At 33.9% G+C, this 14,901-nt stretch overlaps 4 protein-coding genes across 5 annotated transcripts in view; 2 read left to right on the top strand and 2 right to left on the bottom strand.

Moving 5' to 3' along the window:
• The window catches only part of LOC133335151 (laminin subunit alpha), a 607,777-nt gene that overhangs the window by 528,410 nt on the left and 64,466 nt on the right, over positions 1 to 14,901 (top strand). The gene's annotated exons all lie outside the window — the stretch shown is intronic.
• LOC133335157 (ubiquitin-conjugating enzyme E2 variant 1) lies at positions 2,915 to 5,097 on the bottom strand. Of its 2 annotated transcripts, none has more exons than XM_061543461.1 (4): positions 5,039 to 5,097; positions 3,379 to 3,521; positions 3,178 to 3,300; positions 2,915 to 3,110 (listed from the first exon to the last, which is right to left on the bottom strand). In XM_061543461.1, the coding sequence occupies exons 1-4, from the start codon at positions 5,058 to 5,060 to the stop codon at positions 2,970 to 2,972; spliced, it is 429 nt and encodes a 142-aa protein (XP_061399445.1). In that variant the 5' UTR covers positions 5,061 to 5,097; the 3' UTR covers positions 2,915 to 2,969. The 2 variants fall into 2 exon arrangements, with proteins under 2 accessions (XP_061399445.1, XP_061399444.1); XM_061543460.1 differs by lacking the exon at positions 5,039 to 5,097 and adding an exon at positions 4,820 to 4,906.
• Positions 9,152 to 9,876, top strand: LOC133335196 (transmembrane protein 267). The gene is made up of 2 exons (XM_061543499.1): positions 9,152 to 9,442; positions 9,499 to 9,876. Exons 1-2 carry the CDS (start codon positions 9,152 to 9,154, stop codon positions 9,874 to 9,876), a joined length of 669 nt encoding a protein of 222 aa, XP_061399483.1.
• On the bottom strand, positions 10,899 to 14,264 carry LOC133335198 (GPI mannosyltransferase 3). Its single transcript, XM_061543500.1, has 6 exons — positions 14,136 to 14,264; positions 13,608 to 14,075; positions 13,424 to 13,552; positions 11,739 to 11,993; positions 11,483 to 11,680; positions 10,899 to 11,418 (listed from the first exon to the last, which is right to left on the bottom strand). The coding sequence occupies exons 1-6, from the start codon at positions 14,261 to 14,263 to the stop codon at positions 10,899 to 10,901; spliced, it is 1,698 nt and encodes a 565-aa protein (XP_061399484.1). The 5' UTR covers position 14,264.

Below are 14,901 nucleotides of genomic sequence, written 5' to 3' on the forward strand. Positions count from 1 at the left end.
CTGGGCCGATGCGGCTACCTTATTAAATATACCTTGGTCTCCCTATTCATTCAGAATAAGGCGAGAATGTGAAAGCGAAAATTTTTGTATGTGCGAGATATCTCCCAGCGAATATCCAGAATAAGGCTGATTACTTATGTTTTTGTAGTCAACTCCCTTTAAATTTATTAGCGAAAAATTTCCCACAAAATTTCATATCATTCTCCTACTCCCTGTAATTCAGAATACCTAATTTTTCCCCAAAGCGGATTTTTTTCGCTTTCGAACTCATTCAGAATAAGGCGAAAGCGAGAATGCGAAAAAATTCACAGAAAAATGTTGTTCAGAATAAGGCGAAGGAAAAAAGCGAGTAAATTCACATGGAATTGGCATCAAGAATAAGGCTGATAATTATTCTTACCTACAGTATTGGACAAAACATTTGCAACGGAAATTGGCTATGTGGAAATATGTAAAAAATCACTTTATTTGAAGTTGAATAATAGGTCAACCCTTTTTCAAATATTTATGTTCAACTGAAACTGTAATTTTTCACAGAAATTTTTGGTATTTTGCTGTAAAATTTATTGATAAAATAGATTACTCGATATTAGCTGGGTCAAAACATATGCAAATTTGACGAATTTAAAATATACCGTTAATGTAGGTATCATAATTTATATTTTTTTTTTCGCAAAGTTTAAGTATTCTTGAGTGTTAAGAGGTAGTTTTTAATAAATATTAAAAAAAAATGTGCTGCATTTCGAGTTTGCTCGAATGTGAAACATTTTCCCAAATTTGGTGTGCCCCATTCCGAATTCCCAGAAAAATATTGGGAATATACGCCCATGTGCTGCATTTCGAGTTTGCTCGAATGTGAAACATTTTCCCAAATTTGGTGTGCCGCATTCCGAATTCCCAGAAAAATATTGGGAATATAATTCGAGCACATATAGCCTTGTGGATTGAAAACGAAATGAGATCGTACATGTTTTTCTGAGCACGTACAAGTTGAAAAATAACGCTGAAGTAATATTTAACGTGTTTTTACAATATTTATTTAAAAATGCAGTATTTATATTAGTTTTTAAAGTAAAATTAAAGAAAATAAAAAAGGGCTCCTCCTGGTCTGCAGCTGTCCACAGCTTGCACACACTTTGTCTTCCAGGACTTTCATTACTCTCCACAACATTTTACACATTGTTGTGCGATCAACACTTATTTTTAAATCATTTGCCACTACACTCTGAAATCCACCAACAGCCAGGAATCTCAAGGTAGCTGCTAACTGCAGGCTTTCGGGAATGGTACCCTTGTGTATGAAAGGGCCAACTTCTCTCAAAATATCCATAAATGCTTATTTTAACACGTTCTAGTATCATTAGACTTTTTCTGGTAGAAACTAGGGCAATTAATAAGCCAGCAGGCATATATTTTCTTAATTTTGTTGTTAAACAAATTGCAAATTCCAATGAAACATATGTTTTTTTATTGAACACAGCTATGCCTTCGAGCCGCACTTTCGCTCGAAACTGAGCACACCATTTTGCACAACATGGGAATTTAAAAAAGTATGGGAATTCAAAAACTCTCGGAACATGTCACATGGGCGATTATGTCGTTATTGAATACAAATTTCTTGTAACATATATAAATACCAATTTCCAAAATAATATCCTTACATCAACTCCTACGCTAAGTACCAATTTTACTATGTTTAACATCAAAAAACGCATACTTATCTTGTACCCATGGTACAATAATACAAGTTAGGGCAGCTTGAGGTGAATAACAAAAAAGAAACTATGCACGTGTGCCCTCTTCTGCCAAAAATAAAATAAGAATATGCGCAACAAGTGTATGTGTTTATTTGACATTTTTCAACACAAAACTAAAAACGCGAAAAATTAATGAAAGGTTATGCTTTCTTCCCAAAATCCATAACAAAATAAATACTTCCAGACAAACGTGTTAAAAACCTTACATCCAAAAATAAAATGTGAAAATAATCAATAAATACAATATGATTTATTTATTTTTTAATTAACTTTATTATTACAATTACATACGTTGAGTTTATACTTTTCAAATATCCTGTAGTAGGAGGGCATCATCGCCAGTTTCTGCAATCGTTATTGGGCATTTGATTGCTCATGTTTTGTTGCTGTAGTTATGGTAATCCTCAAAGACGTTTGATAAAGGCCGCGTACACCTCCCAAACTTTTCTATAAAATTATATTTTAAACGGCTGAAGGAGTCGCGGGAAATTGTACTCTAAATTTGATTGAAAAAGGTGGAATTGGAATAAACATGGGAGTAATATATACATACATATATATTTATGTATATATGAACTGTATAGATGACCGAGTTAGTCCCTTGATGAGGAGCTCCACAACAATACGTTCTCAGATGGACAACAAAAACGTTTATAAGAAATAGTTTAAAGTATTTTATTAGTTAATAAAAATAAACCAAGATGATTTTAAGCAACGATGAACCTTTTCATTCGCTATGTTAAAACGAGAGTATCTTTACTGCCCGTGTTCTATTTTCAAACTTATGTTTTACTTAAAATTGTAATCAAGGATAGAATCGGAGTGATATTTCACTTTTTAGCAGCAAGAAATTAAAATCATATTTAGTAACATCAGTGACATACATACATACGAGGTTCGTAATATTCATTTTGCAAATATGTATAGAAATAAATAATTAAGCAGCAGATGTGTAATCCCAGCCACATTATTTCATAATTTAAAGCAATAAATAGTATTTTTTATTGGAAACAACTTGGACCGACAACAACAAAGAGAAGCTTTCGTACTACGGTTACTAAATCTTGCTTCGTATATATGTGGGGTAGTGTTCTGCCATATTTTATTTTATAGAGCTGGCGATATTTAAAGTGTTCTTGCTTTTCGCTTCGTGAATGGTTTTGTTGTTTATTGACGTCATAGTTGTTGTAAATGCTGCTGCTGTTGTTGCAACTAAAAACAGCTGCCTTCTGGTGGTTGCGCCAATTTGAGGTTTTCTTTGCAAGTCATAATTCGACGTATTTCTTGCAATAACGACTTAATAGTATATTCACGATTCCATCGTGAAAGCATGGGCACTAGTCTCGGATCAACCTATTAAGGCGTGGAAAGTCGTTGAACAAAAGTTAATTTAAAATAACAATATTGTAATTTAACTCACCACTCCATTTTGGGTAATGCAATTTATATTGATTTTAGTTAAAAATTTTATCGTAGGAGGTTCATCGGGATAACGTTCGCCACAATCAATCTTTAATGAGTACATTCGATTTTCATACGGTGTCTGGAAATCATTAAAAAATTTTCACAAATGTTCCGAAATGTATATTCCAGCTTATTTTATTGGGGAAATTTTACTTACACGAGGAGGGCCAATAATCATTCCAATCCAGTACGTAAGAGTCATATCATCGTCATTTTCAAGGCCCCATGAAATAGTGCCGTCGCCAACACCTTTTTGACCTTGGTCCAACTCTTCAAGTAGACGGAAATTTCTTGGAACCACTGCAAATAATGACATTTATTAGAACGCAATGCATAACACGTTACCCATGTGTGAAATGCGTTCATTGGCGCAGATATTAACCCATTTAGTAGGTAATATTTCATTACAAAAAAATGTTGTAGATTATTGTAAATTTCTCGCGAAGAGAAATTTATGAACAAATCTTCGAACATTATGTATGTTCGGTATTTTGTGAGAAAAATTTTTCTTCAACTGTTTTGTCGTTGAAGTGCATAGGAAAATTCGATTTTTTTGCAAAAACAGGTCGCTACAACCGATATGTCGATTTCGACTGTATTCTATACATGGACATGGATAATTTTAATGTATTAGAAACTCTTCCCATGGACATATAACATGACTAGGTCTAGCTAGCCACACTAGATGTCACAATGCCACCAACCTCAATCGCATTTGGTGAAAAATAACATTTTTTTTTTTTTTTTTTGTAAAAAATCAATAACTACAACCGAAGTAGAAATTTGGCACAGAATCACTGATGCATCAATAACAATTGCTGAAGATATGTTCGGTGCAACCAACTATTCTCCTATCTCCAGCATTTTTTCCGCTACTGAGTCATCACAATATATTGCATAAACGAAGACACTGCAAACGATTGAAACACACACTGACTATATTGTATAAAAACAAATTACTAATTAAGAAATACTGTTGCATTATTCCAAATTAATATGTTGATAATTGTGCTTCAACTTGTATGCATGTTAGGTGCCTATTATAAATATCCGCTAATTCAATTAACCATTGACCAACTATTACATACACAGGGGTAGTACCTTTTCTTACGGGTTTATAATATTCGTATTATGTCTGATACTTTGGGACATTTGAAATTGCACTTACATTTCAATTCAGATATTTTCAATAAATCCATACTTGGACGGGTTCATTTGTTCTTTCGCAGGGCACAGGCGCACATCTAACCCATGTATGGACTGTGGGTGGGAGGGGTTCGTAGCTGTCTTCTTCAAAATTATTATTTTATTTAACCATACTTTTCTACTTCTCAAACCGCACTAGTAGTTAAATTTGTATCTTTAAATGCAAAATTAAACATTCTCATCGCCGCTAAACTCCGGTGAAAACATTAAAAAAATTTCACGCCTTAGCATTGTCGAAGAGAATTTTCGAGCACACGGAGAAAAATCCAAATTGGAAAATTACTTGATTAGCTTCTGTTGGAATCACGGTCGGAATGTTCTAAATATGTAGCACACATGGAAGCAATTATGTTCTCAAGGAAATCTATTGGAAATAAATAATAATTTCATACCTACACCGGATTGATTCGCCATTTTCACTATTCTTTTTTGATCAGCACACACATTTGCACACACATACCAATAAAAGTTAAACTTTGATTCCCTGCCTCACAAAAAATGTTGAAGAATTTTTTAATTCTAGCCAATTAGACATTTTAGGTTTGCAGCTTCAGAGAAAATCTCAGCATAGTAATGTTCCTCAAAATAATGCACAAATATTAATTTCTTACCTACACCGGATTGATTCGCCATTTTCACTCTTCTTTTTCAATCTACTCTACGCACATTCACACAAGGGCTACGTCAGTCGACTTTCTGCAAATCGAAAGAATAAGTGAAAAAACGGTGTTCAAAAATAGGAATACGGTTCAAAGCGGAACAAGCTAATGCTGTCAAAATACATTATTGTGAATCACAATTATCGTGACAGTCGGTTATAGAATCCAAGTAACGTAATTTCTACTTGAATTCGATGTGCAATATTGTCAACCATGTGAAATATTATATAAAAAAATTTTGACAGATGTTTTTGTTTTCATACAAGATAACGAAAACGTTCCGCTTTTGCCAAGGTAGATATACAAGGTAGCCGCATCGTCGAATTTCTACAACAAACATCGGTTGTTGTATTTTTATATGTCAAAAATATTTTACAAAAACAAAGAGATTCACAGGATTTTTTTAAACAAATTATTGTAGAAAATTTTAATAAAAGTATTGCCAAAAAAGTTCTTCGAAGTTCGGAGATTTTCATTTATAATTTTGTTTTTTAATTTTTTGCTTCAGCATTACAACAACATTTTTGACATTTATTTGCACTAACAGCTGGCCCGATGCGGCCAGCTGTTACAGCCTGTTTTTGTAAAATTCCAAACGAACGAATTCGAGTGATTTACGACCAAACCTTTATTTATGTTTATAAAGGTTTTCTGATTCAAAACAAAAATAAATGACATATTTTTCAAAACCAATGAGTTTGGTCGTAAGTCACTCGAATTCTTTCGTTTGGAATTTTACAAAAACAGGCTGCAAATAAATGTCAAAAATGTTGTTGTAATGCTGAAGCAAAAAATTAAAAAACAAAATTTTAAATGAAAATCTCCGAACTTCGAAACATTAGAAACATTTTACGACCAAATTGGCTGTAATATGACACAGAGTGTTCTCTTTGGGTACCAATGGGGTTCTGTTTTGGGTGTTCTCTTTGGGTACCACCTATGTCGAGTGGTTCGGCGCTTATTGAGTTTATACCCAATTTTTGATAAATGCTTTGTATGGGGGCTACCAGTAAACGTGCACCTACATACATAAATTATTGCACGGACATTTGGTACCCAAAGAGAACAAACACTCCGTACCAAATTATAGCCAATTTGGTCGTAACTAGACACCTTAAATCAAAAAATTCCTTAAATCGGAAAATACGGCTACATGGGACCCAAGGACCCCATTTTCAATTTCAATGTTTGCTTTGATATAAAAACCATCTTAGCCAAATTTTGGCCGCCTATGTCAAGTGGTTCGGCAGTTAATGAGTTTATACCCAATTTTTGGGTAAATACTCAAAATAGGGTTCCTTTCTATGAGGGCTACCAGTAAACGTGGACCTACATACATACATTTTTGCATGGACATTTAATACCCAAAGAGAACACTCTGTGCCCAATTGCAGCCAATTTGGTCGTTAAATGTGTGTAATAGACAAAAAATACCTTTAATCGGTAGATACGGTTATATGGGGACTATATCAAAACTTGGACCCAGGGACCCCATTTTAAATTTCAATGTTTGCTTTGATAAAAAATCCATCTGAGCCAAATTTTGGCCGCCTATGTCAAGTGGCTCGGCAGTTAATAAGTTTATACCCAATTTTTGGAAAATACTCAAAATAGGGTACCTTTGTGTGGGGACTACCAGTAAACGTGGACCTACATACATAAATTTTTGCACGGACATTTGGTATCCAAAGAGAACACTCGGTGCCAAATTACAGCCAATGTGTCTAATAGACAAAAAATACCTTAAATCGTGAGATACGGTTATATGGGGACTATGTCAAAACGTTGACCCAGGGAACCCATTTTGCATTTCAATATTTGCTTTGACATTAAAATCATGTAAGCAAAATTTTGGCCACCTATGTCGAGTGGTTCGGCAGTTAATGAGTATTTACCCAATTTTTGGGTAAATACTCGGGTATTTACACACGTTTCTAAAGTATCGTAAAACTATCCATTCTAAATCGATTTGATAACAGAAACCCGGAATTAGGGTGTAAAATGTTGTTTACCGATTCAATATAGTAAATACCCAAAATTGGGTATTTACCCAATTTTCAGGTATTTACCCAATTTACAGGGTAATTACCCTTTGTGTATTTACCCACTGCCCATCTCTATCAATTTCAAATTAAAAGGGTTGCCATTATCAATTTCTCAAATGCGACTACCTTGCATAATTATGCCATGTTAGGAAACTCTACTCTGATATCGTTAAAATCTCTATGAGAGGAAACATAGTCACTAATGTGAGTACTCCTACTCAAGAAGTCACAACCTGTGTCGTGTTGAGGATACTAGTGTGACTAAAGTTCAGCGACTTCCAGGCATCCGTTTCTCGGAGCCTAGCAACCTGGAATTTAATCAAAGAATGGGGAGTACGACCGTCACATACAGCCAATGTATGATCTCTTGTCTTAGTCCCCAACTTCTACCTATGGAGTTCTTGCAGGAATAGAGTGATATTAATCCTTCCTTAGAGCGTTCCACAACATTCCTATTCCACCTTGATTTGTGGTCAAGGATTGTACAAAGAAAACGTTAAAACCATGGTATATTTATTGAACGTAGGTCATAGCAACATACAAATTTTTCATTTTGTGTCTTGCTATGCCAAAGTCGTGAATTTACTTCTATTATGAAAACGCAAACAAAGTCAAAATGTTTGGTATTAAACTGGAGAAAACAGCTGTATTTGGCCTTCTGCTATCCTTATTAATAGATCATACTCAAGTCTAATGCAATTTTTTTTTTTTTTTTTGATATGCGGCAGTTCATTGAAAAAATATGAAAATGTATCAAAGGCGAGAAATTTTTTAGAAAAAAATTAAAAACATGAATGAAAAGGAATTAGCTATAAGTCCTATAAAACAAGAAACAAAATCTATGCAAGAATAAACTCTGACGACATGAATTAAGAATTGTGTCGTATGAACGGGTTAATTAATAATAACATTTTGATATGTCAAAAATATTTTGCCACAAATTCTTGTAGAAACTGTTAATAAAAGTATTGCCAAAAAAGCTCTTCGAAATTCGGAGATTTTCATTTATAATTTTGTTATTTAATTTTTTGGTTCAACATTACAACAACATTTTTGACATTATTTGCACCAACAGCTGGGCCGACGCGGCTACCTTATTAAATATACCTTGGATGATATGCTGGCGAGCAAGGCCTATTAATAAGGTCGTCCGCAAGATCTACTAATTAGGTCACCCAGCTAGCGAAGTCAGCTGTTTTTTTTTCAAATCTAATGTCAAAAATTTGGCTTTTGTTTACGTTTTCATGATGGAAGTCAATTCACAATAATGGATTTTGACAGCAAACTTGAGAGGCAGCTGATAGCTGGCCTCCCATTATGAAAACGTAAACAAAAGCCAAATTTTTGACATTAGATTTGAAAAAAAACAGCTGACTTCGCTAGCTGAAAACAGCTGAAAACGTAAACAAAAGCCAAATTTTTGACATTAGATTTGAAAAAAAACAGCTGACTTCGCTAGCTGGGTGATCTAATTAGTAGATCTTGCGGACGACCTTATTATTAGGCCTTGCTCGCCAGCATATCATCCAAGGTATATTTAATAAGGTAGCCGCGTCGGCCCAGCTGTTGGTGCAAATAATGTCAAAAATGTTGTTGTAATGTTGAACCAAAAAATTAAATAACAAAATTATAAATGAAAATCTCCGAATTTCGAAGAGCTTTTTTGGCAATACTTTTATTAACAGTTTCTACAAGAATTTGTGGCAAAATATTTTTGACATATCAAAATACAACAACCGATGTTTGTTGTAGAAATTCGCCGATGCGGCTACCTTGTATATCTACCTTGATACCATCGATACACGAAGCAAAGGGCCATTGGAGTAAAGAAGAGTCGTTTTTTTAATGAATGGGATATGACTGTCATTAAGTCGTATGATTTTTGCTAAGCCTTTTGTGGTGGTGTGTTGTGTTTTGCTATTGAATTATTATCGTCTTGGGTCACAATAATATTTTTTTGGGATAGGAAAACTATTTACATAACCGCCCTTCCATACAATTTGGGAGAGAACATAAGTCAATGCATTGCCACCTAATGGTATATATGCGTATTATTATCACTACCTTGATAATAATAACATGTCTATTGGGTGACAATTTTGTTGAGCTAACGCAGCATCCGTTACTTAAAGCTTTGGCCGACAATGCTACCCATGCTGTTATCGGCGCATTGTCTGGCATTGCGTTTGCTGTCCAGTTTTATGAAAAAACGACCCATTTTTTTGGTTGGTTCCTGATTTTTGCTTGCTTTGTCTGTTCTTCGCTTATTGATTTAGACCATTTCATTGCAGCCAGAAGTTGGAATTTGGAGGTACGTTCACTTAAGAAATTATTAGGAATTAATCGTGTAATTTTGTTTAATCGTAGGATGCTACAAATCTTTCACGCCGTCCATTCCTCCATTGTTCCACCATTATTGTTCTCCTAATGTTGGCGTATCTTTGTACTTCTTGCCTTAATTATTTCAAGTGGAGCCTTTCCTTGGGTATTCTGCTGTGCGCATTTATAACTCATCATACACGTGATGCAATACGACGTGGGTACTGGTTTTATCCATGGGGACATACTGATAAATTACCACACCTGGCTTATATTATAATAACTGTATTGACGCCATATGGTGTGAGCAGTTTATATGGCATATGTCGCAGTACATCGGTACAACAATTCCTAGGCCAATATGTAAAACTGAATGAAGGATCACATCATAAAGATGAGAGAGGTTATCGTTATATGCAGGTATAATTCTACTCCAAAAATATTTTCATGTTAAAGGTCATATAATGGCTATTTTAACAATGGATATGTATGTGATTTAATTTATTTTTTTAATTTAATTTATCTTTATTTACTTTGTAATTGAAGCCAAATTACAATTTAATGGCCAATTTATGTATAATTACAAAGAATCCACCTTATATCATAGCTACTCTAAAACAAATTCTTATAAATATAACATGTTTAAATCTGCATTACATCATGACTACTCAAATATATCCACTTTTAAACAAGTTATTATAAATAAATGATGTTAACGCTAATAAAACATTATGAATGTAATTATGCAGATGCATTTTAAAAAACTTCGTGACATCATGGCTACTCAAACGTACGTAGTATACACTTAAGACTTTTATTAATAACTAATACACTCCACATGTGACACTAGCTTTAATATATAATAGTTATTAGTATGTTGCCTACAGTTATTTTGCTTTGAATCTGTCGGAACGAGCCGGCTAATGGACAAAGATGGCCATTCCTGCAATCACGCAGTTAGTTACAATAATTAAAAATTATATTTGAATCTTGCTAGGTAATAGGTATAGAAAATAAATTTGGAACATTGTGATATAAAAAAACATTAATAAAACGCTCGTATTTTATTCGCCTAAAATGTAAGAACTATAGCGAACCAGAGGAAATAAACAAGAAAGCTTAACTTTTAAATTAAGTCTTTTTATTAAATAAAATTTCTTAAAAATTAATTATTTGCACTTAATTTTTGTTCACCGCTAACACCAAAGAATATTAATTACTTGAACTATTCTATTATATGGACATTTAGTTGGGTCACAACTGGGCTGAACGCTGTTCAGAAAAGGGATCATAAGAAAAATGTATGCAACGCGTTGCATATTTACTAATATGTATATTAAAAGTAATTACAAACAATGCATAGCCTACTGATGATGCTAATGCTTTTGTACCAGTTTATTGGGATTTGTGTTCTACAAATTCTAACTGTAGGACAAACACATTATTATTTAGTTATACAGATTACTTGCTGTTTCCGATTCATATGAGTCACCCTGGTTTTCAAATTCAGCCAAGTTAGGGTATTTTACAACCATGTCTTCTTCACCTCTGAATTCATTCCGATTGAATTTGTTTTCCTCGCCATCACGCAACCGTTGATAAATAATAATGTTTTTACCAGTTCTTGAGTTGATGTACTGTAATAGAGAGTCTGCATTTAATCGCTTTTCTTTAACCAGGACGGACCAATGATTTAGGAGGATTTGGGGGTCAACATTGTTTACCTCCGCATTGGGTACCCTTTCCAACATCTTGTAGTCAGCAAGGAATTCGTTTATTGTATTTGCTAATGGCTCATATAGTACAACATGTGTCGGCTTTGCGGAGCGCGGATACGAAGGAATATGTGAACGCAACCAATGAACCGGGGACTCGAAGAAGAGCTCAGCTTCGTCCTTGTAATTGGAAATCTCTTTCAAATTTGGTTCACATGTTAAAAATCTCATCGTGACATTTTGGTGTATGTGGCTATATGAGAAAAAACGACTTGTTTATAAAATTATATTCAAAGATTTTCGGTACTGCATCTTACCTGTAGTAGGGCGTCGAATGGCAGGGCATTAAGAAGAGTACATTAGCTGGACGGGGTTGTTCGGATTTATATGAAGACAGAATATTACCCAGTTTTGACATAACTTCAATTGGTCCTTTTTGATGGATCGTACTTAAGTACCAAGCTGGGACGGCATTTCCAACAATTATAAGAATGGCCACAATCCACAAAGATAGCCTATAAACACACGTTACATGTAAACGTTCACAAACTGAGATTATCATATCGAACATACCTTGAAGCCTTGTAACTCCATCTGGTTAATGTGTCGGAAGCAATGTACAGACACAATGGCAATAAAACACATACAAATCGGAACTCCTTATGCTCCACTGCACTTAATACTATTAAAGATAGTAACACAGTCAACAGTAAGTATTTGCGTGTGGGATATGCATTGCTGTGACGAATTGTTTCGATTGCGCCAAATAGAAATGGTAAGAAATTTATGCCCAACACTGTGGGCAAGCCAACTGTAAAGTACCAATACCTAAATGAAATAAATTACAATACTTATATTATGTTTTTTTTACTATTGATGTTTAGTACAGAGCATATGGCTCTTTATGTCAGATCGCAAATATATGTCTTTATCGAACAGTAGTGCGGCTTTGTACAATTAATGAACATATCGCTCATTTGCTGCAAGACAGGCATAACTCACACTTATATATGGACAGGGGAACTCCTACAGCTTCTCAATTTGAGTGTGTAAGATATATTCATATGAATTTTTTACACAACATGAGGTCTATTATAGCGAACAATCGTGCATTATTAACTCGAAAATCACGTTTTTTTTATATATGCCTCTCTTGCAGCAAATTAGCGTTATATACTGATTTTTTAACGAACTATTTATTCGGTGTCAACTTTCAGTATTCATTTAGTTTGTAGCGAACTCGAATTGTTTGAAATAAATAATTATACATAATACTTAACAATAACTATTTCTGCGTACTTTTCCAGTAATAATTACTCAGTAAAAGTCATGGTATAATAATAAAAGGTAACAGCAAGTGTTGTTGTACAACAAACGATACAACAACCACATAGAAATTTGTTGCTGTAAGTTCTACTAGTGTCAACTCTTTTGACAGAAAAATGTAAACAAACAAACAAATTATCATCAAGTTATTTTTATTTTGAAAATGAATTATTTTTGAATCCACAAAATAAAAATTGAAAAACATGAATGAAAATCTATCAAATTTATATTTCTATCGCTTCCACATCTTTCCTATAATTGTGTAACACATATGAAAATACAGGGAATAGCGAGTTGTTCCCAGCAGGCAGATTGAGTAAGTTGAATACGGGAGCACATTTAATAAAGAACAATTTCGAATTGAATAAGTTCCCAATTTTCCTGTTGGGTGATTGTTAAAAACATAATTTGTCAAATGCATATTGACACTAGTATTACGTTGGAATCAAATCAGCTGGGATTTGCTGTTACCTTTTATAATTGTACCATGAGTAAAAGTAAACAGACATTTTGTAGAAAATTTCAATCAATTTTGTTGAAAAATACATGAGTTGACAATCATGTTCATTGTGTTTTGCTTGTGCAAAACTTTACTGAGTAAATTTTCCCACTAAGATTTTTCAATACTCAGTAAAACAAAATTCAAAATAGCTCTCTCAATTCACACTCTTTTACTGAAGTTTTGTGTAAAAAGACATTTTGTAACAATTGTTAAAATTAAAAGGAACAAGGAATATATTTTTCTGCTAAGTCTGGATTACCTTGGATATAACGAACTATTTTGTTTGGTTCCTACTAATCGCTATAACAGTACTTCACTGTAGTCGCCAGGACTAATCGATAAAATCGTTGATTTTTACACCGATATGATTCAATCAGCTTTAGCTTTAGGCAGTGAAGTTTCTTAACCTAAATGTATATTTATAACTTACCAAGGGTGGTAGCCATAGAAACTTCCAATGTTTTGAATAACATTGTACTTAAGAAATTCATATGGAGTGATTAGGAATCGTCCATGCATATAGGAATCGATAGCCACGGAAATTGTCGCAACAAGTAATCTGAAATAACTTACGGTAAAGTTATTTGATTAATATAGTAAATAAAGTACCTTACCCAATAAATATAAATCGCTTAAATACCAATTCAGTCCATCTTAACTTAGATTTATGAAGGTGATAGAAAACTAAAGGTAGCCAAATGATAATGGCCGTTGGTCGAAGGAAGCAGCAGAAAGCTGCAGGCCACAAATAACCTATGCCCTCGCCGTTCCACGGAAAATAACTCAAAGCAATAGTTGTCAATGACGTCTCCAACGTATTGCTTAAAGTCCTAGATCCTGTATAAAACCAGAACCAAGAAACTGCGATGAGGAATAACCCCCATTTCTTTTTGCCCGTCCATATGAAGAATCGGTAATCGGAATATGCAGATAATGTTGCTTGTAACAATCTTGGCAGCACAACAAGCCATTTTACAGTGTCCAGACTGAGGAGAGCCAAAATTTTATAAATTCCGGCTATAACCACGGGATATATATAACTACGAATTCCTTGCACCCACTCCCATGTCAAATAACCATAGCTAGAAAATATTATAGAATATTATTAATGTATTACAAGGAGGTAATGAACTCGAACTTACCCGAACGTAATTTTGTGTGCAACCTCTAAACTTTGCCAATATTCATCCGGAACATAAAAGGTCTTTACTACAAAAACTGAGGCAGTGCGCACAGCTAAGCAAAATAAGAACACGAGTATCAAATTCATCGCAATATGCCCTCCTTTTCAGTTAGGAAAACGCGAAGTCCAAAACATAAGATTGAATTGGGGTACAGTATGGAGGGCTGGCTGCTAAATTTCAAACTTGACTCTCAAATGTCAAGTGTTTCTTTCTTACAATATCCAAATACTCTTAAATGCCACGTAAAATGTAAAAACCGAAATCAAACTCTTTCTGTGCGCACTAATTTAAATAATAAAGGCTAATGCTAAAAATAAAAATATACGTAAAAATAAATTCTTGATTTTGTTTTTGTTGTTAAATATTTATGTATATGACGTCATCAGTGACGCGACCAACGCAACAATAAATGGCAATGCTCTTTGTTGTCATGACTTTTCGTTTGAAACACAGGCGACAGAGCAACACATCACGCCGCGTCAATGCATTACAGCTATATTTAAATCAAATATGTTGATTCGCATTGTAGAACTCGTTGTGAATAGTTGTGTGTCGTCGCGTTGCGTAGCATTTTTGTGAGACTGAATAAAGAAAGAGGAAAATAGAAAACGTTAACGGTTTAGAGTGAACAATTTTTCGTGTGCCTTTCTGATAATAAGACTTGTGTTTTCATTAAACATAAAATTAAATTGAAAAGCATTGGATTCTTTTAATAAACATAAAA

Source organism: Musca vetustissima, unplaced genomic scaffold (assembly GCF_032173495.1).
Source record: "Musca vetustissima isolate MV318-11 ecotype Yass unplaced genomic scaffold, APGP_CSIRO_Mvet_v1 utg1735, whole genome shotgun sequence".
Lineage (NCBI taxonomy): Eukaryota > Metazoa > Arthropoda > Insecta > Diptera > Muscidae > Musca > Musca vetustissima.